The sequence below is a fragment of the Trachemys scripta genome, chromosome 4 (genome assembly GCF_013100865.1).
Source record: "Trachemys scripta elegans isolate TJP31775 chromosome 4, CAS_Tse_1.0, whole genome shotgun sequence".
Taxonomy (NCBI): domain Eukaryota; kingdom Metazoa; phylum Chordata; order Testudines; family Emydidae; genus Trachemys; species Trachemys scripta.
Genome location: NC_048301.1, coordinates 99162476 through 99188640, shown reverse-complemented (window position 1 = coordinate 99188640; position 26165 = coordinate 99162476). Strand labels below are relative to the sequence as shown.

Sequence of the window (26165 nt, the reverse complement as noted above, 5' to 3'; positions counted from 1 at the left end):
TGGCTCCTGCACACCCGGCGCACGCTGCAGTATCCTTAGGCAGGGGCCGCACCAGCGCGGCACATTCTGCGTGAGGGAGAGGGTACAGGGGTCTCTGTGGGAAACTGTGACGCTCCTCCACCGTGAGGCTCAGTATCCTTTGGTGCTTCATCCCTCCCCGCTGGGCTGCGAGCCCAGGCTGCCGCAGCGTCTGCTGCATATGCAGCAATGGGTGGGGGTTCTTCTGGGGCTCCACGGGTGGGTGTGGTGGCTGTGCCCCAAGTTGGGCATAGGGGCACCAGTTTAATAATACTGCATATCCTAAGGATGGCCCTGGTGGTGGGGCTGGGGGGGGGAGCGCTGGGCAAGGGTGGTGTTGTGCAGGGTGCTGTGCATTTGTGGGGCGGGGGAGCTCTGGCCATTGGGAATCGGGGGATTGGAGGTGTTCTGGTGTTGGCCGGGGGGGGGCAGTGTGGCGCAGGATGGGCCCACCCCCAAGGGGAAGAGGCATGTTGGCAGCACAGGGCCGGGCAGGCCACTGTGCGTCTGGTAACTGCCGGTTTGTAAATGGTGCCATGCCATGCCCCATTGCCTCGGCTGGCCCCTCGCTCTGGGGACTCATGTCCCTGCGTCATGCTCCACTGCCTCCGTGGGGGCCCACAAATATGTTTGGCACAGGGCCCACAAAAGGTTAATCCGGCCCTGGTGCTGAGGCAGGGCCCTAACATAAGGAAAAGTCTATGAAGAGGTGTTCAGCACTCTATACTACTTATATTTGAAACTCCTGAGTAAGGTTCTACAGTGTGGCTTTAAGTGTCTTGTTCACACAGTGAAATTCACCACAATGCAGGGGGCAGCACAAGTCCTTATGCACTATTTACATCCCACCAAAGCCCTCAAACTAGGACTTAAATGAAACTTAAATTCTGCATAAGCTATGTGGTGGTCTTCTGTACAGGGAGACTTTCACATAGGAAACATTGAATGCCTGGACACTACATAAGAGGAGGCGGCAGACTGTTTGCACTGGCAGAAATGATCATTTCAGAGACCAGCAGGTGTTCGTTCTTGCTGTGCATGTTTGTAGCTCCAAAAGAGCTATTACAATTTATCATGTCAATGAAGCACATGCTGCATTGTGGAATCCCAAAATACTCACTGGCAGGTACAGCAATGTTTTTATATACTTACACTGAGATCATAACAGTTCCTAAGGAGCTATCATGATTGCTATGAAAATCCGTAATCTAACTTGGTGTCTTATACACTTCAATTTGGAGCTCTTGGCCTTCATCCTCTTAAAATAGCACCATTAAAACACAGCTATAGGCAGAAGAGAGATTGTAAAAATGGCTCCATGGAGTTCTATATTTATTCCCTCTCAATTTCCACTGCACATTTGTTCAGTTTGTGGTAAAAAGATGGTTTTTCTAATTGCCATCTCTGTAAATGTGACTTTGTACCTTACAATGAAGTTGGGTCATTTATACCTCCTACCTAATCATCAGAAATAAAGATTTTTGCAGCTGAACATTAGCTGACAATTTCATTGATGCACAAGCCAGAATAAAATCCAGCTCTTTAGTTGCATTGACTCTGCACTGTTGAGAAAAAAATAGATAGGCTCCCCAGCGCTCTGAGGCCTAAGTTTGAAAGCTGGGTTCCAAAATGAGAGTGTTAGGGAAACTCAAGCCATCACTTAGCATATGGGTGTATCAAATAGATATTTGGGCATCTTAGGGCCCACCTGAGTGGAGCCATTAGTTGTTAGAGTCAGACATCCAGGTCTGAAAAGCAACCCCTTTGGAGCAGATATGCTGAATGACAACATACCATTTTTTACATTCTCTTTGCTAACTATAATTAAACAAAAGAAGAAACAAAACTATCTAAGACTAAAGCAAATTTAAACTGCAAAACTATGTCAAATGAAAATGCAGTTCCACTATAAAAAGTAACTAGCAAATGCAGTTTCTTATCCTACATAGCTGCTCCGTGTGTCAGTCAGACCTTTTTACTTCAGTGTAAAAGGAAGATTTTACTGTTTGCTTGACTCATTCCTGCACAGCCACACTGCTTTAGGAAAAACAGATGGATCCTTTGCATCAACAGAATTTTTAACTAAGTTCCAGTTGTAGGGCCACCAGTTCAGTGTATGCAAATTTTCCCCAGTTACACTTGTACAATCCCACTGAAACCAATAGGTTTGGGGGATATAACATGAGGCCACTGGGGTTGCACAGGTGTCACTGGGGGCAGCATTTGACCTATAGAACCTGTCCTGCTGGTTATGATGCGGTAGCCTGAAAGATCCTAGCTTGACATTCAGATCCCAGGCTGAGTTTTTGGGACGAGCACTTAGAAAAATCTTTTTTAATTGTAACCTGAGCAAATTTGATCTGAAAATCACTTTTCAGAGTTAAACTGCACTTTAAGTTCTTGCGCAATATACTGCATGTGCTGCTAAACCTCTTGGTAAGGCACAACAGGGTGAGTTAATGAGTATTTTAAACTGTCCTTTCTGAGAATTGAAGATAGATTCAAGGACACTTGTGTAGTATTTTTGTGGATTAACATGTGCTGGTCATTCAGATATCAAATAACATCTCTTGAATAGAAACTTTATGAATAAAACATCTCTTGAATAGAAATTTAGCAAAAAAATATTTCAAGATATACTGTACATTGAACAGAATGATGAAAACAGGAATATGGCATATGGTTTAGATATTTGTGGGAATGCGTAGAGAAAGATTTGCATATATTGCAGCCATGTCCCCATATTAAAACATTCTAGTAAGAGCCTGGAAGAACAACAGAGATAATAGCCCTACACACCCACAAATCTTTGTTTTCTGTCATCAGAATCTCAGCAAAGATCTGAGCAATCTAGATGAGTAGTTCCTGCAGGGAGATTTTGCAGTGACCAGGAGGTCTATGCTAAGAAATGGAAACCAGCAAATAAACTAAATGTTAAGAAAACCCCGATCCTAACTGGATGCTATAATAAATAATAACAGCATGACTGAATTCACAAACTGGGAAAGGATTACATTTGTTCAAAAGAGAAGACTGAGAATTTTGAGATTGTTTCAAAGCTTTATGATTCATGATGCCCTTAATCAGATGTGTCTATCGAGAAGTCTATATTATGTAAGTAATGTCATCTGTTTCTTGGTTTAGACATTGTTATATTGCCCTGTACTTGTGCCTCTTCCATCCCAGATCTTTCTTTACCTCCCTCTCTGTTAATACTTATAAAAAAAATCCTTTCCCCCCTCTTCTCTTAGCTAGCTCAAACATTCTGTCTTCTAGTTTACTGACCCATTCACTTATCTTAGCACAAACCTTCCACTTTCAGCCTGCTGACCTAGTTACCTCCCGAATCCTGTCTTCCAAAAAATCAGGCCTCTCCCATGTTTAATTACTCACATCAAGCCAGACCTGCAAGAAATATTGCACTTTACTGATCAACCCAGAGATCTGTGCAGATGGGACCTAGGGGACATCAAAATTGGAATCCAGAAACAAATTTTACAAATCAACCCTATTTTTACAAAGGCCCAAACAAAAATTCCAGTTTCAAACCCCAGTTTAGGTGGTTTTCAAAATCTCAATCTGGTCCCCAATTGAATTCACTGGGCATTGGATCAAGCCCTTAAAAATAACATATAAACCATTAGAAACAAAATTAGAGCAGGGCTAAGGTTTTTCATTCTGGATGTAAAGAGTATACATTTAAAATCAAAAGGAAATGGGAGCAGATTAAAAATGGCCCATACCATTTATTTTGTAATTTTGTAAAATGTGTAACAAAATCTCGCTGTATTCAACTTTCATATTACAGCCAAATACAAAGCATATTTCTTGGAGTATTTTTTAATAATTCAGCTTTTTATGGAAGAATATGCAATCATTATTTCAAAATAATTTTAAACAGCGTATATGTTAATAAGTTTTACACCAAATATTAGTGAGCAAATTATCAAAGAAAAAACAAATTTAAAAATACGAATTTAGCAAATTTTCTTTTTTCATATTTACTAACCAAGAGGGTTTGCAAGTTAAACTGGTGGAAATTGCTTACTGGAGCAGATTAATATGCAGCCTTGCCTCTAAGGAAACATTTTACAGAGATTCAGAAAGGCATCTATGTAAAGGATAACCGTATTACTGTTTTATAAAAAGATCCAGAACACTAGAAGCTAACAGAAAATGAAGTAGTCGTCTTGGGCAAACTCATTGGCTTTTTTTGCTTTGCTTTGCTTTTGGGCCTAAGACATTTTCATGTTCAGTTTAGATGTATCTGTCTTTATCTTCCAAATTACATAGTACAATGGGACCCGGGGGGTTCCCCTTAAGGAAACTGACATTGCAAAAAATAATTGAATATAGAATGTGAAAAGAAAAATGTGAAAAAAATAGAGCAAAATATTGTCAACATTATGAAGTAGAAACATAATTACTATTTTAATATATACAAGAGATTTACATTTTGATAAAAAGAAGATTTTCTTCCAAGAGAAAATTTTATTTATCTACCCTATACAGAAAGGAGTTCTTCTTTAAATTCCTGTAATATAAAACATACCTGTCACAATTAGGTCCTACTCTATTGATTAATTTTTCCATAGCCTCCTCAGTCTCTCTCAGCTTTTCTTGTAGTTGCGTGAGCTCATAGTCAGCTGAAAAACAAACACAATCACTAGCAGCTCTGAAAACATATTCCTCTAGTAGTATTACAGACTGGTTGTCTCAGCAAACACAGTATTAAGACAAAACTGGTTCTGAGGGATCTAACAAGAGCAGATGAAAGTTCAGTCTCCATAGAATTATTGGAAACATTCGCTTTCACTTCTCCAGGCATAACAAAAGGAGTGCAGAGAGGTTCCCAAAGGCACAGAGATGCACAGAAAGCACTTCTCAGAATGGCTAACAAGCAACCATTTGATATGCAGATTGAAATGATCTGACAGAAAAAAGCCACCTAATCTGATGCTCTAGAGGAAATTTAGTGATATGCTGCCCTATTGTAAAATCAACAGTTCTCATGGAATGTACCTCTTAAATTCCTGTGAATAAAGATTCAAAGCCACTCAAGTTAATATATTTTCTGCTGTCAGATAATGTCTGGCTCTTCATGATGTGCAAGGATATAGGGAGACAGCTCAAGGAACTTGCACCTATGCACATGAGCCAGCCACAATCTGGGTGGGGGATATAGCCATGGCTCCAACTTCCTGGCTAGCATTACTAACCCATCAACGGTGAAGGCTGGACCCCTTCTAAGGATGGTGGAGCTGCTAGTGCAGCATACACTTCCCTAGTGCCCATAAGAGAATGGAGTGATGGAGGGGAGGAAACATTCAGGTTCCAGATACAGAAATTAATCGTGCCTGTACGGTACAGCCCTGCATGCGAAGCAACTTGCTGTCTCTGAACTTCCTCTTCTTCCCCCCACAACCTCAGTGCACTAGCAAACTAACGTTGTTGATTGGCACATATGGCACATATGCTCTCAGGCAGCAAGAAGGAAGCAGTCTCTCCATTTATTATATGTATTATTGTAACACCTAGAGGCCACAACCAAGATTGGGTCCCTTGTACTATATACTGTACAAACATGTAATGAGAATCTGTCCCTTCTTCAAAGTGTTTACAGTCAGGGCCCGAATTCTGCAAAGACCCTGATTCCACAAAGCATCTGCTTAATTTTATGCACTGTGAGTTTTCAAGCTTTTGTACGATTGAGGCCTAAATAGACAAGTAGACACAGGGTGGGAAGATGAACAAAGGCAGAGACAGGTAAAGTGAGATCCCAAGGTCACAGAGCAGGTTAATGGTAGAACAAGGATTCAGGTCCAATGATCTATCCACTATGCTGCCTCCCCTCTGACTAGTGATAGATTCTTTAATAGGATGCCTGGTTTTCGACCAAAGGGGACCTGACAGTGTCCAGCCAGTACTACTGACTGGACAACTAAAGTCCAGTTACTGAGGGCAGGGGAGGCGGGGAGGTCCCAGGTCATCATCTGCGCCAGCCCCTACTCAGCTGGGGTCACCTCCCACCTGTGTTGGGTGGCTGCAGCTCCCAGCCCCGGTTCCGCAGGTGAGTCCCTCCCAACCCGTGGGTGGTGGGGGACGGAAGAGGAGCAAAAGTGGAGGGGGGCCTCAGGGGAAGAGGTGGGGCCGGAATAAAGATGGTAGAAAACAGAGTCAACAGATATTATTTATCCCTAATTTCTATGATTCTATAAAACATCATGATGTACATTTATGTCATGATTATTACAAAAATATCACCTGAACCCTGTGATAACATTGTCTTTTTAATACTCTATCAAGTATTTGTGTTTTCTATGAGAATTTAGCCAACTAAATAAAATACATTTAAATGTTATTACAAACAACTGCTCACCTGAGCTTTAAAGCTAATGTATTAAATTATCCAACAAACGTGTATATTTAGAAATAGGCAGATTTGTTATTTCATTGGTATTGTGACCATACAACTTGGGGGAAAAGAAACAGTAACAGCTGGGTGGAGGGGGGAAGCTGGCTGCTTCCTTTACCTACACATATCAAATGTTTCAGCAATTTAAATGGTATGCCAATGGGAAGAGAATGTAACAGACAGCCTGGTAACTGCCCAGAACATAGACATTAAGAAAAGGCATTTAGCTGTGAGAAGTTTACTTCTCAGCTTTTAGAATTTGTAGGTGGAGTGTTCTTTATACTACTAATGAGCACTGGTTAAAAAAAACATTTTTTTAAAACACCGTGATATTAAGCTATAACCCTCACTAATTTGTTTATTCAAGCAGAACAAAGAAAAGAGAACAGACACTTCTTGTACTATGTTGTGTTGCTCCCACTCATTGCACATTTCACCTTTTATTGTAAACATGTCAATCCTTTAAACGTTTTGATTTTAAACATTCACTTAGAAAGTGATGGAGCAGTAATTTGCTTTACATCATCTCCTCTATCCTACCGCAACATAGAAGATAATGCTTGCTGCTCTATTTTCCTATTTGGCATTGAAGGTTCCAGAACAAATTCAGGGAAACAACTTGTTAGAAACTACTATCTAACATCAACTTTACATGGAACTGCAGATTTACAATGTATCCAGAAGACAAAGACACTGTCCAACTGTATGGTTATGTGGGTAATTTCTAATCACCTGGGAAATAATACTTACTGATTTTCCTATTCATGTTTCCAGGTATAGGAGAAGGAGATTTCCTCTCCACTGTAGTGGTTTTTCCCTTGGACGAGAGCTGAAAGTGGAAAAAAATTACTATTATAGGAATTTACAGCAACAGAAGTACAGAAGCCCCACAAGCATCACACCAAGAAAAAGAGAGAAAGCTAAAATTATGCTAGAAACTAATCACAGAAAATACCACCAGAGGAAAAAACAGACAGTGATCATGAAAGAAACTATGGAAACCTAGCTAACCAAAAACTGCTATGACATATTTATAACTGGCGATTTTTTTAACCAAAAATAAGGATTAACTGAAAAATATCACATTTACATTTAAAAACTGCGTACATTACTCTAAAGGCCCCAATCCTATAATCCATCTGTACACAGAGACCCACTACTAAAAGGGGTTTTGTTTGGGCAAAGACTGGTCTTTAAAAATACTGGGGGGGAATTAAGTCCAACCTATTTGCCTCTCTTTCTTTGGCAAAAGTTTTCTGGCATTTATGTACTTTTCTGGCTTTGCATTAACACTGTGACAGCAACACAGATGTCATCAGGGTTTACCAAAAAGCGATATGCTCTTTAGTCACGCCCTTTCATCTGTATAAAGGTTGGATGCTGCTAAATGTGCTTAACCAGCCCAGTCAATATGCCTCTTTCCTGGCCTGCAGGAACACTTCTGCCCTGTTTATCCTGGGACTTTCCTGGGCAGAGACTACCAATTGTTCCAAGTTGCCGGTCAATGCCTGGTTCACCCCTTGTTCTGCGGGGAGAAGGAATCTCCCCAAGCTCCTTATGCAGCAGAGATTAGTTTCTCCCCTTTGCAGGCTGACACATCGTGTCACTGGAATTAAGGCAATGTCCATTTCAGCTCATCTGCTCCCTGGCAATCTGGGAGGAAAAGGATGTAACAGTCCTGCAGAAGCTGCTCTCCCTCCCCCATGCTGTAACCTGTGATGCAGGTAGCCCATACACGGCACACTTTACACCCCCTGCATGAACATGTAGTATAAACCTCCATTTTTCATTAAAGTAAGTATTAGGCATTTCTGAGTAGTAAGTATCCATAAAAAGTTCAAGCTATCTGAGAAGTGTTTAATCTGTGATTTAAAAAAAAAAATTATCTTTGGGACAGATCCTCAGCTAGGAGAATGCCAGTGAAGTTAATTATCAGAGGGGTAGGCATGTTAGTCTGGATCTGTAAAAAGCAACAGAGAATTCTGTGGCACCTTTAAGGCTAACAGATGTATTGGAGCATAAGCTTTCGTGGGTGAATACCCACTTGGTCAGACGCATGTAATGGAAATTTCCAGAGGCAGGTATAAATATGCAGGCAAGAATCAGTCTGGAGATAACGAGGTTAGTTCAATCAGGGAGGGTGAGGTCCTCTGCTAGCAGTTGAAGTGTGAACACCAAGGGAGGAGAAACTATTTTTGTAGTTGGCTAGCCATTCACAGTCTTTGTTTAATCCTGATCTGATGGTGTCAATGAATGAACCGGTGATGTTGTAGCTGATCTGGTTAGGTCCTATACCAAAAACCCACCAACCGCTATGCCTACCTTCATGCCTCCAGCTTCCACCCCGGACACACCCCACGATCCATCGTCTACAGCCAAGCGCTGAGGTACAACCGCATCTGCTCCAACCTTTCAGACAGAGACCAACACCCACAAGATCTTCACCAAGCATTCTCAAAACTACGATATCCGCACAAGGAAATAAGGAAACAAATCAACAGAGCCAGAAGTTTACCCAGAAGCCTCCTGCTACAAGACAAGCCCAAGAAAGAAACCAACAGAACTCCACTGGCTATCACCTACAGTCCTCAGCTTAAACCTCTCCAACGCATCATCAGTGATCTACAACCCATCCTGGACAATGATCCCTCGCTTTCACAGACCTTGGGAGGCAGGCCTGTCCTTGCCCACAGACAACCCGCCAACCTTAAACATATTCTCACCAGCAACCACACATCGCACCATAACAACTCTAACTCAGGAACCAATCCATGCAACAAACCTCAATGCCAACTCTGCCCACATATCTACACCAGCAACACCATCACAGGACCTAACCAGATCAGCTACAACGTCACCGGTTCATTCACCTGCAGGTCCACCAATGTTATATATGCCATCATGTGCCAGCAATGCCCTTCTGCTATGTACAATGGCCAAACTGGACAGTAACTAAGTAAAAGGATAAATGGACACAAGTCAGATATCAGGAATGGCAATATACAAAAACCTGTAGGAGAACACTTCAACCTCCCTGGCCACACAATAGCAGATGTAAAGGTAGCCATCTTACAGCAAAAAAAACTTCAGGACCAGACTCCAAAGAGAAACTGCTGAGCTTCAATTCATTTGCAAATTTGTCACCATCGGCTCAGGATTAAACAAAGACTGTGAATGGCTAGCCAACTACAAAAGTAGTTTCTCCTCCCTTGGTGTTCACACCTCAACTGCTAGCAGAGGACCTCACCCTCCCTGATTGAACTAACCTCATTATCTCCAGACTGATTCTTGCCTGCATATTTATACCTGCCTCTGGAAATTTCCATTACATGCGTCTGACAAAGTGGGTATTCACCCACGAAAGCTTATGCTCCAATACATCTGTTAGTCTTAAAGGTGCCACAGGACTCTCTGTTGCTTTTTAGTGAAGTTAATGCAACTCCAATGATTTACACCAGCTAATGATGTTTTCCTTAAATAGTTAAAATAGAGTTAACTATGTCTCTCAGACTTTGTGGAGAAACAAGAATTGTAATGAACCCAGAAAATAGTGGGACTTAAATTATAGGAAGACCTTTGCTGCAACCTAAGGGTACATCTACACTGCAGCAGCTAGGGCCGCACAGTCGCGTCCCCACTGCTATATTTAGCAAGCTAGCGTGGGTACATCTACACAAGATGGATATTACACCTGTGTCTCTAATATAGGCACATCCTTAATTACTGTGTTTGCTATCGTGAAAGCTATCATATGGAATATGCCCATTTGTCACTGTCCCCTAAATTGCTGACTCACTAATTTGTATCCTCTTCTGAGCTGGCTTGAACTAAAAATATTTTTGTCTAAATAATTTTTTAAAACAAGCCCAAAGTTAGACTTTTTAGGAGATTTCACAGATGCATCAGTGTCTTAAAAACAGATGTTTATTCTTACCTTATACAGAATGTACAGTATGTATAAAAGTATTCCAAATCCATAAATGGGTATGATCTGCCCCACGAGACCTCTCCCACTGCCACCTCCTCCTCCACCACCTCCACCACCCTTGGCCTTGGCAACTGCCTCTGCCAGGTGAGACCTTGGAAAATGGGCACCAGAAGACCTGCCATCAGGGGACATCTGGTGATGCATCATTGGTGGAAAACGACTTGTCTTCCCTGAAAAACAAGTTGAAGATTTTTCTTCCATTACTTTTTATTTTTCTGTATAGAAGTGAAATAGTAGTTTGCAGGGTTGGCTTCATTTCTGTGTTCTTGTTTTAAAGCACCACATTTGCATCGATGAAAGTGTAGTGGGCTGAAGATAAAATTGTGGACTATTTTTCCAATAATTCACTATGTGCAATATCGTCAAATATGTAATTATAATTTCTATCATGTTACAGATGGGGAAATAGAGATGTGGATAAGGACTGAGATAAACAGATAGCTAACTTGCCCAACTATAGAGCAAGTCAAGGATTAGAACTCAGAAACTCTTACTCCTGGTTCTGTGCGCTATAGGTCACTAAATATACATCTCTTTCCTGGACAGGCCTAATTCTGCAGTAGAATCTGTTAGCACAGACACAGTGCCCATGTACTTCAGGAAACTCTGCAGGAATCCATGCTGGCAGATCTGGTTACAGGACTGTGATGTTATTTGGCACAGTAAACTGTACTGGATTCTTTACAGCTCATGTAATAAATTAGTATTTATGGTCTTATTTTAATTACTAACTTTTAATTCAAGAAAGGTGTTGGTGGCACAAAATATTTACTTACAAAATATTAATGGAGAGATTGATAGATACAAAGAGCAAAGGAAGTATTTTTGCAGGGGGTGGAAAGTGGAATGAAGGGTATTTCACGGAAAGGGAATAAATTAATATTGGCACTGAATTGAGCGGTGCTTGCCCCAGCATCCCACTAGGCCACATAGCACCTGGGGCCCCGAGTATAGGTTATGAATTACAGTGAGTAGAAAGATTGTTTTAGAGGAAATTATTTTTTAAAACTAATTAAGACCTTATTTTAAAAGTTGCTGACTGAGTAGCAGCTTTTCTTTTTGTTAAAGTGAGCTGGGGGAGTGCATGTCACTAACCTAATTCTCAATCTAACACAGCTCTAACAGCTCTTTCAGAGTTACTATAGTCTATTTTATTGAATTATTAAAAGTGTACCTTGTAAGACATAATATCTTATTTACAAGAGTCTTGTAGATACAGCAGGAATGTTTTGTAACAACAGGTTGCTATGGAAACAATTACAATGTCATACACAAAGCACTATCACTTCAGGTGGGGAGTAAGCAGCAGGAGCGGGAAAAACTCTTAGGAAAGATCTCATATCCACTAAAATGCCCTTTATAAAAGCGATCAGTTGTAGGGTGGAGGGGACAGAAATATGTGAGAGACAGAACTGTTTTAAATTGATTATTTTTCTACATCTTCCATGAAGCACCAACCACCCTTTAAAAACTTAAATTTGCATAAAGAGATAAACTTAGAGCTAAAGGGACACGGTCAACTTGAAATCTAGTCATTTACAAAAAAGGAGTTGAAGTAGTTTCTTATATTACGCCTGCCCCTGAGTTTCACTGCCAATTTTTGTAATTTGGCAATATTTTCTGTTTTTAAAAAAAATCACTTCCCCATCCCTTTCCCTTACTTTGTGAGGACACCCACACCCACACACAAACAACAGAGGAAATTGACTACACAGGAGAATGTGAAATGATGGAGTTCAAAGTGCTGTCAAATCCACAGTCAATAAAGGGAAACAGAGAATTTTTTCCCCTCCAATCTCTTTCAGCTCTAGTAAACTTTGGTGCCAATAGTAGGTAAAAAAGTAATGAAAAGTAGTTTTAAAAAGCAATTTTCACAAATATGTAATATAAAACATTATTTCATATTTGGTATTAGTTGCTTATAAAAGACTGTGTTTCCCTATTAAGCCCTTGGTTGCAGGACAGAGGAAAAAATACAAACACATAAGTATGTTATGCGGTTGCTCATCTCAATGAGAAAAACAGATTTAAAAATACCTTGATTTTTAAAAAAAGAAAATTTGCGTAGAGCCAATATTTCAGCCCAATGCAACTTGAAACAGTTCCCTAAAACACAGCTGATTGTGAAAATTACAACAAACCCTGATAAATAGGTGCTATTATCAGTTTTCAGTGATGTGTGTATGTCACTTGAACGTAGTGCTTGTAAAAGATGCCTGGTTGACATCCCTAGAAAATGAAATCCTCTATCCACAGTGTGATGATATATGCTTTATGGGAATATGACATAATTGGAGTATGTTTTATGCTATATGTGCCATGTAACTTATCTCTGTAAAGGTTATGGTCTACTGAATCTATTCATCCTATTTGTACACCTATATCATTTGTGTACTTGAAGTTATGACTATTAGTTGTATACTTGCTTGATTTATAAGTAAGCTTTGTAAGGCATTTGGTCAGCTTCTTTAGAAAGGAATTTGCAAAGTTAAGTGCCCAAGCAAGAAGCACTTAAAGAACAATGGATCTTGGAATGCTCCAATTCACATAATAAATCTACTTGAGGACATTCAAGGTACCATGTGAACCATGGCTGCTACCTGTAGTTCTGAGTCATGCATGGACATGTGACTTGCCCATGTGACTCCAAAACTCCATCTTGGAGCTAGACTTTGCATAGGAGTGAGGAGGAGGTTGCCACCCACAAGAGAAAGTCTATTTAAACCCTTGGGAGACCCCTCCATGTTGTCTTCAGCTGGCTAAAGAGAGAGCCTCTCCACCCCAAGGATACCTGAAAGGAACTGGAACAAAGGACAGTAACTACAGTGGGTGTGAGTGATTGCTGGACCAAGACTAGAAGGAGACTAGTTTGTAAAAGGAAGCTTACTGGGTGAGATTTTATTTGTATTCAGTTTCTTAGACATAGACTTGTGTGTTGTATTTTATTTTACTTGGTAATTCACTTTGTTCTGCCTGTTACTACTCGGAACCACTTAAATCCTACTTTCTGTATTTAATAAAATCACTCTTTACATATTAATTAACCCAGTGTATGTATTAATATCTGGGGGGGGGGGCAAACAGCTGTGCATCTCTCTCTATCAGTGTTATAGAGGGCGAACCATTTATGAGTTTACCCTGTATAAGCTTTATATAGGGTAAAATAGATTTACTGTATTTTCTGGCGTATAAGACTACTTTTTAACCCAGGAAAATCTTCTCAAAAGTCGGGGGTCGTCTTATACGCCGGGTGTCGTCTTATAGGGCGGGTGCTGAAACTTCCGAGCCGGACTGGAGAATCTGCGGTTGCCGCATATGGTGGGGGGAGCTCAAAAACGGCCGCGGCCGCATCCCCGCCCGATGACGAGGTGAGGGGGCGCCTCACCGGGAAGTTGTAAGTGAAGGGCGGAGCAAGCTGCAGGCGTCCGGGACGCCCGGGGTATGGAAAAAAGAGAGAGAGCGGCGCTGTGCCCAGAAAAACACGCCTCTTTCACCCATCTGGCCCGCCCTTGTATCCTATTACCGTACCTCCTTCTCTGCCTCTCAGATCTCGCTCCTGAGGACTGCAGTGAAGCAGCACAGGCGCGCATGTGCGAGATCTGAGAGGCAGAGAAGGAGGTAATAGGATACAAGGGCGGGCCAGACGGGTGAAAGAGGCGTGTTTGCGCTACCGCTCTGATAGTCTTGGAGACAGGGAGGGCTGGGCAGGCAGGGAGAGCTGATCAATCCAAGCAGGCTTTGTATACAACAACCAGCCAATCGCCGGTAAGGTACATCGCTTGCCGTGATTGGCTGGTTGTTGTATACTGGGTACCACATACAGTACAGCACCAGTATCTGTACCTGTTCATACAGTATAGCACCAATACATACAGTACAGTATACAAATGTCCAACAGTCAAAACCCCATCATGGCTCCACCAGCAAGAAGAAAGAAATATGAAGCCAGTTTCAAACTTAAAGTTGTAAACTTTGCCATGGAACATAATAACTGCGCTGCTGCAAGACAATATGGAGTAACAGAAAAGATGGTTCGGGACTGGAAAGCAAATGAAAAAGCATTGAAGAGTATGCCAAGGGGTAAGTGTGCATTAAGAAGAGGCACTCCACATTGGCCAGAACTCGAAAAACATGTAGCAGACATGGTGAATGAGCATTGCCAAAACGGTTATGTAGTGACACGAAATAAAATACATTTGTTTGCACTTCAGTGGGCCAAATCTAACCCAGATCACAGCAACAGATTTAAGGCCACTGTATCCTGGTGTACTAGATTCATGGGAAGGCATAATATGGTACTGAGGCAAAAGATGAAAACTGCCCCAAAATTACCTGCAGATCTTGATAGCAAAGTAAATAGTTTCCATCGATACGTAATACAACAGCGCACTAAACATGGCTATGCGTTAAGTAGTATTGGAAATATGGATGAAACTCCAATGAATTTTGATATGGTTGGAAATAAAACTGTCCATCAAAAAGGTGAAAAAACAATTTTAATTAAAACAACAGGACATGAGAAGTCCAGTTTTACAGTGGTACTAGGATGCACAGCTGATGGCGCCAAACTGAGACCAATGATTATTTTTAAAAGAAAAACAATGCCGAAATTCAAGTTCCCTGTTGGTTGTTTTGTACATGTGAATGAAAAAGGCTGGATGGATGAAGAAGGGGTAAAGCTATGGCTTGATAATGTATGGAGCAGGCGACCAGGTGGACTTATTCAAAAATGTAGTCTACTGGTGTGGAATATGTTCAGGGCTCATTTAACTCCCAGCACCAAGCAAATGCTTGCAAGACTAAACACAGATGTGGCAGTTATTCCTGCAGGATTGACATCGTTGGTACAGCCACTGGATGTGTGCCTAAACAAGCCATTTAAAGATCGCATTCAAGAACAGTGGAATGAATGGATGGTTAGCGGGGAAAAGTCATTCACAAAAGGAGGAAACATGCGTGCTCCACAGTTGGATGTTTTGTGCAAGTTTGTAATAAAAGCCTGGAATGATATTGATGCAGAAACAGTAATCAAGTCTTTCAAGAAGTGTGGCATATCAAATTCATTAGATGGTATGGAGGACGACTACTTGTGGCAAGATGAAGAGGAAGCCGAAGCTGAGACCACACCATCTGATACGGAATTCGATCCATACGATGACTGCCTTACAAATGTATCACAAGATGTCATTGATGTACTTATGATATCAGATGACGAACAGGAGGATTTTGAAGGCTTTTAAAGGGAAACTGTCACGCCAGCAAAACCTGTAAAAATACCGTAGCTTGCAGTTATGATGGGCGTTGCTAACTCGCCAGGGACTTGCCCGGCACTTGCTCTCTCTCTCTTGTTTGTTATCTTCCTCCTATCATCATCAGTTCCAGTTTGGTTGACAGCTTAGAAAACAAACAGCATGGCAGCTCCCATGGGTTTATTGTCTTATCCTTCCTTTCAGCTTTAGAGTGAATTAGGAAAAGTTTAATCCACTTGCACTGTTTTATGTTTACATGTTTGATGACAAACAGCCTTATGTTTATAAGTGACAGTTTTCCTGCTAAGTACCTGCATGTCATAAGCATTTGAATTAAAATTACCATATTGAAATCAAATCTGATGTTTTTTTAATTTTTTTTTTGGTGTGCGTTGGAAGAGGGGTAGTCTTATACGGCGAGTATATCCCAAACTCTATATTTTAACTGGAAAAGTTGGGGGTCGTCTTATACGCCCAGTCGTCTTATACGCCGGAAAATACGGTATTTGGAGTTTGAACCTCATTCGGAGTTGGACATCTGAGTGTTAAAGACAGGAACACTCACTTCTGTAAGTTGCTTTCAGTTAAGTTTGCAGCTTTGGAGCAAGTAATTCAGACCCTGGGTCTGTGTTGGAGCAGACGGCATGTCCGGCTCAGCAAGACAGGGTGCTGGGGTCCCGAGCTGGCAGGGAAAGCAGGGGCAGAAGTATTCTTGGCACATCAGTCTGGCAGTTCCCAAGGGGGTTTCTGTGATCCAACCCGTCACACATAGAACAGCTACAACTTATGCTCTTCCAGCATGAGCTTCCTTACCCAGCTCTGCCATTGGATGTAGTTCAGTTTCCATACTCATTCACTCCTTGACCTCTCTGCGGAGGCTATAAACAAGATTACTAATTGATACCATTGTACTGGGGTTTATGATATGCACAGTCATCCAGGGACAACTGGACTGAGACCACCAGATTTCACAGAGGCTGCTGAGCATCCATCAGACAGTAAAACTTAAATTCACTACTGTCCTAGGCTGGATGCAAATTGATGATTGGTGAAGGGTTCCAGATTTCATTACTTGAAATGGGTCCTTCTGGTTACACTATTCACATGTTACCATTCACTCGTTACATGTTACTTTAATTTCTCCAAGTTCCTTTATGCCACCCACGAGGATGAATGTTTATTATTATTATTTGCATTGCCCCAACAGGGTGCTAAGTGATTTACAAAAAATAACATACAAAAGATTGCTGCCCTGAGAGCTTGCAAATCCAAATAGATGGTGTATGAATGAAGGGTCAGTGAAGATGAATATAAAGCAGGTCTGTAGATTGATAAGCATACATCTTTTTAGTGCCACAACTTTGTCTGGATTAATTTTTATCTTCTTTTACTCTCTCAATACTACCTATTATTTTGTATACTTTGTCAGGTCTCCTTTCTAAACAATCGTCTCAATCTTTTCAAGCTCTCTTCAGATGGAAGTTCTTTACAACTCTAATATTTTTCATTGTCTGTCTTTGAAACCCCCCCCCCACACACACTATTTTTGCAACACCTGTTCTGAGAGAGGTGACCCTAACAAACCCAATAGCCTGTGTAATGGTGTATCACTAGTTTATATAATAGTATTATAACATTGTCAGTATTTCCCATGCTATTTCTTATGCATTCCAACATTGTTTTCTACACCATGGCTATATAGTAGCAGGGCTTCTTATGAGTTATCCACATTAATGCCCTCTTTCCTGAGTGGTTACACTTAGTTTAGAACCCAGCACCACATAGGAGTAGTTGGGTCCTCTGGGCCAACCAAGTTCAGAAGTGATGCACTAAGTGGTGTTAGTGTAACACCTGGACAGACTCCCTTAGATTCACTAGATGCATTTCCACCTCTTTTGTTTTAAGAGTCAGTATCGCCACATCACCATGTGGTGGGATTAAATCCCCTACTCCAAAAGGTTCATATCTTTCCAGATTAGCACCCAGCCAGGAGGATACCAGAATAGTCCTTGATAGCTATTCTTAGTTTGTAGGTACCAGGAAATAAAGGACTTCTGCCCTCCAGGACCAAAACATTCATAGAATAGTGTGATGTTACACTCCATATTTTTTATGGAACTATGCTTATGATATGGTATAACTGAGATATTTTATGCAAGATGGGTCTTGTTAGGTATCATTGGAAAGGTTATAATTTACTGAATGTGATTATCCAATTTATAGGCATGCATCATTTCTGTATCTAAAGTTAGAAATATGGACTATGTAACAATTACAACTGTGTGTGTATTTGGGAGACACCCACTAGACAACAGGCCATCAGCCTTGATGGGCCATTAGGAAGAAACAATAAGACTTTGAAGAGACTAATCTCTCGCCTTTCTGAGAAGCATCCTGGGACATAGCTGTGACACTACTAAGTCAGGTGGTCCTGTCACCTGGTACTAAACACCATCTTGGACTTCTAGTAATTTTCCACTAAAAGGAGGGGGAGGTCAAGACTGGGAAACAAAAGATTCCCGCCTTATGTAAATCTTATTTAAGGCCAGGTAGTAAGGCAAACAGGACTCTTCTCCATTGCCTTCCTGCCCAAGAAAAAAAGACTGCTGGAAGTACCTGAAGAGACAAAGGAATTGAGTGGCGGGAAAGGCAAGGGCTGTAAAGAGAAATAACTGGAACTCTAAGCTACAGAAACTCTGCAACTTGCCTAAAACAACATTTAGGATGAAAAATTACTTCTTGAAACCAGTCTCTTTAAGATCTTAAGCTTATGCAGGTTTTGTTTTATTGGCTTAGTTATCTGCTTTGTTCTGTTTGCTATCCCTTATAATCACTTAAAATCTGCCTTTTATTGTAAATAAACTAGTATTAAACCTAGTTTGTGCAATTTCTAAACTGAGGGCAAGAAGTTGTGCATATCTTCCTCCACATTGAGGGAGGGGGCGAATTTATGAGCTTACATTGTATACATTTCTCTACAGTGCAAGACAATATTATTTTAGGTGTACTTTCCAGAGGGGAGCTGTACTTGAGTGCTGGGCAATTTCCTAGGTGAGTCTTCTCATAGACAGCTGTTTGTAGACTCTGTGTGATTCTGGGGAGAGGGTATGTGTGCGTGCGCTCTGCCAGAGTGCCTAATCAGCAAAACAGGGAGAGGGAGCCCAGGCTAGTGGAGCAGGCAGGCTCAGTGAAATTCCAGTGCATCAGGTGTCATCCCAGAAGGGGAGGCGAACCCGTCACAAATAGTCTATTACAATTTTTTATCTAGAAGTTATTAAACTGTCTTCCTTCTCTTTCAACTTGAGCTCATTAAATATTCTGCCTCAGTAAGATGACGACACACCTCCCTCTTCCCTCCTGCCCCTAACCAAAATACAAATCCTGATAGAGCCCAAAGCCACATTCCTGTTCTGTCCCCTTTGCTATCTGAGTAACACTGCAGGATCTAGTCCCCAATACTGATAGCAAGTACTGCTTCTATAGGTCCCTTTAACACTTTGGGAAGGGGAAAGTACTATCTCATGGTAGGCTTTATGCAGCCTTTTCTTAAGCTTAAAAATATCATGCCATAGCCCTTTTAAATGGTTTTCTAACTCATTCCTGACTAAGACTGTTACACTCCTGCAGAGATAGATACCAGGTATGGAAGCCTCACATACCACTCCTTGAATGTCTTTGCAGTTTAGTTAACCTAAATCAGAACTTTAGTTATGTAATCATAAATACATCACATCACCTTTCATACTAGCTAAAATTAGATATTAAGGGCAAGCTCACATTAACCTTGTTAACTTTAGTGGGGCTACAGATTCAAATAAAAGAGGTAAGTGTCAAACTGACATTTGCACTGTATCCGTGTGTGTTAAGAGGTTGAGTTTTCTCTAGACTGTAGGTGAAATCCTAATTAGAAATTTGACTGCATGTCATAATCACAGAGTTTATTCATCCTAAAACTGATTAAAGGAAGTTTTAAACAATCTACTCTAATTTAAATGTGATTAAGGAAAACGATACAATAATCCACTTCAAACTCCAAGTGATAACATTCAGAGCACAGTAACAGCTACTTCTGTAAGGATACTGCATGTGGTACAACTAGCGAGACTCTTTTATTGAGTGTTACTATACCCAGCTTGACTATTTATCAATATCTACACATTTTATTTCTCATTAAGATTAAACTGCTTAAATCATAAAACTGGATTTAAGGTGTAATACAGGATTCGGCCGTAGCTGGCTAGCTGCAAAGTGCTGACTTTTGATATCAATGGGACACACAGAAAGTATATATAACCCACTGTCATGTTAAATTTGTAATCCACCTATACAGACCTCTATAGTACTTATATGGCTTCATTACTGTAGTATCGGAGTGCTCACAATCTTTAACTTATTTATCCTCAAACACCTATGAGGGAGGAAAGTACTATTATTCTCCTTTTACAAATCAGGAACTGAGGCACACAGAGGCTAAGTAACTTGCCTACGATGACACAGGAAGTCAGTCTGTGGCAGAGCACAGAAATGAACCCAGGCTAGTGTCCTAACCACTCCACAAACTGTGAACAATCAAACAGCACTAGTTAAACAGACACATGATGCAGCACCTGGGGTAAAAAGCCTAGGAGTTAGAAGACAGGGTCTGGTCACAGCTCTGCCACTGGCCTACTGTGTGGCACTGGTCAGATCACTTCACATCTGTGTTTCAGTTTTCTAATGTAAACTTGGCTTACTTTTGTAAAGTGCTTTGAATTCTAAGGTTATACAAGTGCTAGTTGTTAAGTGAGCCTAATATTAAACTCCAAACAGTTAATTCCTTTTAAAACATAAATGAGATTTGTGTCTAACTTTTAGCTATTAACTTCTGAAATGTAAAATAATAAAAATAAAAACTCTTCTATATTAATCAAAATTTACAAGGTAAAGTTTTTTATATAACTTTCCAGCTATCTGAAAAGTGGCTTCATGATAAACTTCAAGTCCCATGCATAGCACAGAAGAGCTAGAACAAACCATGAAGGAGGCACCTACTCTGTCAGACATTCTGCCACTACCCTAAATTGCAAGAATAGCAGTGAGATACAAAAACATCCTTGACTTTAGGAATGCAAATACTAGTATCGTGAGAAATCTACCTTCAAATTATACTTATGACACTTCATAATTATGGGTTGCATCGGTACCATTTATTCTTTTCCTTTGAGCTTTTCACTATAGGGAGTAAAGAGAAAACCGTTTTTCAGACAATCATTGAAATTAGTAATTAAAAAAAAAAATCAGATCACTCAGTACATCTCCCTCCTATTTCCTACAACATATTTTCTCATGTTTTCTCCAGTCCAGTTTTATATGTTATAAGCCAGGGTGCTTCTATCACTTGCTTTTGAGAGACTATTCTACAAACTAATGCACCTCACTAAAAACTAATGCAGTTTTTCCTGATATTTAATCTAAATTTTTCCTCCAGCCACCAAATAATTTTTATTGCTTTTCTCCGAACTCTCGCTAGTTTGCCAATATCTTTCTACTGGGAACTGAATGCATTATTCCAGGCACAGTCAAACCAAACAAAGATCATATCTCTACCTATAGGAGACCCAAATTATGTTAACCTTTTTCAAGCCACCTTACATTACAAGCTTATGTTTAAATCACTGATCATTAACAGGCCTCTATTTTCCAGGTTTTCAATTCTCACTAGATCTGTGTTTTGGTTATTTTTCTTCACACGTGTTAGTTTTCCCCCAAAATGACTTGTTTTATTTTCTTGACACACCTTGTGTCACTTGAGCTATTGCTAATTATTAAGGCAATGGTGAAGACAACTATATATGCTTTTGGTATGAGCAATTGGTGTAATTTCTCCTAAGAATGTACTAGACGCAATATATATTTCTTATAGAAACCCGGCTTAGGACTGCTTTTTAGGGAAGGATTCTTGCTGTGTTCTTAAAAGTTTAAAGTTGGAAAAAAAAAAAACACATTAAGCTGTTTTAGGAATATACATATTATGAAATTAGGTTGCCAAATGACTAATTTTTGTTTGATCTTATAAAATGTGTGCATAAACACTCAAGGAGAGGGAGTGGGGGAGGGGGAAGAGAAGGTGTAAAGGACAAGATAGTTACCCTTAACAGAAAAGCTCTCACTACCTAGAACCAACCTGACTGAAGGAAATTCAAATGCTAATTGTGTCAAGATCCAGTTGCTCAAAAGACTGATCTAAAGTAGAATCTGTTGTACGCTCAAAATACAGGTGAATGATTTTGATTTTATGATTCAGAATTTTTAATACAGAACTAATTGCAAATCCATTGCTCAGGAATATTTTTTGCCATTCAGACGCAAAGTTTTTTTTTTTTTTTTTTTAAATAACAGTGAATAAAAGGGACCAATGTTATAAAATACACAGGATGCACTGCTGAAGACTATATTTTAAAGTACTTTTTTAAAATGTCAATATAGGCTTTATTCCTCTCCTCTAACCAATAACTTATTTCAAACTCTTAAAAAATTTGAAGATTGTACATAATGTAAACAGGCACTGCCAATTTAAGTAGATACAGGAGTTTTCCGAAATAAAATTAAAGTAGCATTTTGTATGATGGCATAGTGGACATTAAAGATACGTCACCCCTGCTGCTTAACTCCTACAGTAGTGTGTTTTACTGCTTTCTTAAATAAAAAATACTTCTGAACACTGCTTTGCTGTTACAGCAGTTGACATACCCACTAAGTTATAGACTTGTATGATAAATCTCTTTTGGACAATGTCTGATTCGAACAAATAGCAGAAAACTTTAAGCATGTTTTATTCAGGCTAGCGTTGAGGCATTTGCTTTAGGTTTTAAAATAACATCTGATTGAATTTATAGGGTATTTGAAAAAATTGATATTATAGTTACTGTTTAAGAGGACAACTAGTGACAAGAAAATGAATCACAGCTGTTTAATCAAGATTTACTTCATTTTTTATGGAAAATGAAAGTTTAGTCTGTAACAACTGTAATGAAACCACTGCCATCAAACTGAAAAATGGACTATAAACTTAAACTGAAGTTGTGCAGCTGACAGAAGTTACATCCTCAGAGTAAGGTCAGTCCTGGAGGCTGCTGAGCACTGTCCCTGATCCACCAACACACAAACTCAAGCTTAACTTTAAGCATGAGAGTGGCCCTACTGAAGTCAAGTGCTTAAGTGTTTTGATGGATTGGGGGCAGAGAGCTCAGCACCTTGCTAGCTCCAGTCCTTAATGTGCTACCAAAAAAACTAATACTAGACATATAAGCACGTTCTTTCTGCCTTCCATGTTGAAAGTGAGATGACAAAACTATATACAGAAAAAGCTTGTAAATCTGTACTGAAGTCATTTGCAAATATGAACATTTGCAACAAGTTTGGATTTGTGTACTTCTACGATATAAGCACTATGTTAGTCCTCTGGATACAAAATGAGGTCTTCTAGCAAGTACCTTTATAAGAACGTCTTTCTGTTGCTTACACAGGTTATCCCAGGGAGAGTAGAGTTAGTAAGATTATTTAACTATATGATCATATCGATGCCACAGAACTAGAAGAAAATGGAATTTATCAAAGGTGGTGTACAATGAAGTCACCTTATTAAATCCCCATTCCTGCAATTAGATCTGCTAGCGTGGATCCCTGCCCCCTTGCAGAGCCCCACTGATGAAGATAGGACTCTGCACAAGGGGCCTCTCTAGTGGATTATGATTGCATAGTAAGGGGCAAAGAAGTAAATGTACCTCAATTAGCACAATATTTTAAAAAATTCTTACTGTACATAAATAATCCTAACTATATGTATGTAAAATGTGTTATGAAAACCTGATATATTGGTAACAAAATCAGAAATAATATTGGAGTAGGAAACTAAACAATGTAGATGATTTAAATGAACTTTTATTTCATGACACTTCAAAAGCAAAATGTAAAAACATAAGAAAATGTCTTTCAAATAAATGACAGAACACAACGAATGAAGGATACTGTAATTTGATCTCCCTTTACATAACTCAGACAAAATTTACTACACACATTAAGAAATAAAACTCAAATGAAACTTGAAAGTTTTGATTAAAAGGTTTTTGGGAAAGAAGAAATGTAAATCATGTCAGAGATGGGAACAATGAGCTACTACTCCGCCTCTGAAATTCCACGGTATACAAAAGATCTCTGAAATGAGAACAAGAACAGGTGAGATGGTAAAACATGTGGGTGAATTATAGAATACTTTTCATTCCAAAAGCCACCAACGCATTTTATACAAGCATTGCACAAACACTACCATCAAAATGAAAGCTGTAACCTTGGGGGAGCAGAGCTGCAGCCAAACAGACACTATACAATACTAGGGGGGAATTTTTGGCCAGGCAAACATATTCTTACAAAACAGTTCAATAAAATGATCATTTCAACTTGCAAATCTGCAGATCCCATAGTACTTTACACCCATAAGTGAGAAACGCAAAGTATTAAAATGACTCTATGCCTACCTACAGTAGTATTTTAAACTTAGTACCTAAGCTTCTATACTACCAGCTAATGCAAAATGCAGAATGAGAATCCTGAAATTATAAACACCATCCACTGAAATGCACAAAGCACCTTGGGACCGGCTTTTTACCATGTTTGTGCAGCACCTAGCACAACAGGGCCTTGGTCCAAAACTAGGGCTCCTAAGCGGTAGGTAACACAAATAATAAAATGCTGCCAATTGTGGTTGGGGCCGAGACCAGGCTAGTCCCAGGGAGGCTAGTCCCAGGGAGGCTAGTCCCAGGGTTTCCCTATGGTCGGATTCTAGCAGGGGGGCTTCTTGCTGGGCTCAGACACAGCAAGCAGCAGACACCTGCACCGTCCCCTCTGCACACAGGGACCCAGAGCTAGAGCGGGCCGCCCACCCCCTGCACCCAAGAGCGACACAGAGCGAGGGGGTCTCAGCGAGGAAGGGGGTGCACAGCCGGGGGACGGGACGGAGACCAGCCCCAGGGGTGAGGGTGGCAGTTCAGCAGCCGAGGCCCCTGATAGGGATGTGAATGGTCGCCACGTCCCTGGCGGGGGCGAGGGGCCAGGCCCCGGGGAGGCCTCTTACCCTGGGGCGGGGCAGGCGGCGCGCTGCCGGGCTCCTGCCTCCCGCCCCGGGACAGGAAGGTCCTAGGCAGGAGCAGGGAGACGCACAGCACCAGGCAGGAGACCATCGCCACCTTCCGGACGGTCGGATACGCCATGGCCGCCCCCAACGGCCGCACGCGCCAGAGACAGCCCGTCCACCCCGCAACCGACCGGAAACCGCGGAGCGCAATAAGAACCGGCAGCCGGCTTCAAGGGTAACATCCGGGCTGTGGCCCCTGACGTACTTCCGGCACGTGCTGCCTGAGGCAGGTGCACGCTCAGACTCCGCCTTCCTCGCAATCGGCTAATCATCGAGCGTGTCGGAGCGGTGGGAGCATGCGCACTAGCGACTGCTGGGCTGGTGCCGTCCGCTGCCCGGACTGGTTCGGGTCAGTCTCTGCTGCTTCCCGTCCCGGAGCAGAGCCACGCATCGCCAGCGCGCCCCTGTCCCGGCCGTGCGAGCCGGAGCCCGCCGAGGGGGGAGTCCGGGGGCTCAGCTCGGCCCAGCCTGAGGGAGGCGGAGTTTCCAGTTTCTTCGGAAGGGTCTTCTCTCGTTAGCTGGACAGCATCTCCCTAGAGACCAGGCCCCCGCGTGCTTCCCGTCTACACACAGCCCCGCCGCCCATTAAACACTGATCGCTGGGGCTGTAGATAAGGGAGGGGGGCGTCGCGTGTGGGTCACTCACTGGAGTAAAACTTGTCACTTTGCTGCTAAATGCCCTTCTGGGGCAACTGCAAGGGGAACCTTGTGGAGTTTTCCTTTTCCTACAGGCTTTACCCCAGGAATGAGTGATCCAGCTCACTCCGTGTAACTGGCATGTAAGGTTAATGCATTATCATAGGCTCATAGGCATCCTTGTTATGCTGAATAGCCTATCTCGATATGTAATTTTTTTTCACTATACACTTTTCCTCACTCCCATCCAGAGGTTTGGTTCTGTGGCCTATCCTAAGAAAGGCAGCAGGATAGTATATGTGCAATGCTAAAGAAGTGCACACAAGTCTTAGTAACACATTAAGAACAAAACCAAAATCCAAATGGGAAACAGTGCTTTTCGACAACTAATCACTTGGCCTAACTTAAATTATTCTTTATGAGGACAGCAAAAGTTGCCTCCCTGGCCCTAGGACTATCCCTCTGCTAAATGTCAAACTGTTGCTGCATACTCTGGAAGTATTAGACTAAAAAAAAAAAGTTATAATGGCAGTTGATAGGTAGCCTAACTATGGGGTCACTGTTGCACCCCCTATAACACATGTAAGAGAGCATATGATGGTGGGGTCTGGCCTGAACATTTTATTGGCAGTTGTGGTTTACAACTTGTTAGTAACCTCACCTTCTCGGTGAATGAGAGAATGGCACACA

At 41.2% G+C, this 26165-nt stretch overlaps 1 protein-coding gene across 3 annotated transcripts in view; it reads right to left on the bottom strand.

Moving 5' to 3' along the window:
- Positions 1-25050, bottom strand: part of RIC3 (RIC3 acetylcholine receptor chaperone) — a 37597-nt gene extending 12547 nt beyond the window's left edge. For 2 of the 3 annotated variants that reach the window (XM_034770098.1, XM_034770100.1), the window contains exons 1-4: positions 24780-25050; positions 10368-10591; positions 7184-7262; positions 4571-4664 (exon numbers count right to left, since the gene is read on the bottom strand). In XM_034770098.1, coding sequence (XP_034625989.1) covers positions 4571-4664; positions 7184-7262; positions 10368-10591; positions 24780-24915 — 533 coding nt within the window. In that variant the 5' untranslated portion in view covers positions 24916-25050. The remainder of the gene's footprint in view (positions 1-4570; positions 4665-7183; positions 7263-10367; positions 10592-24779) is intronic. The other variant, XM_034770101.1, reaches the window with a different exon arrangement.
- Positions 25051-26165: the final 1115 nt, after the last annotated feature.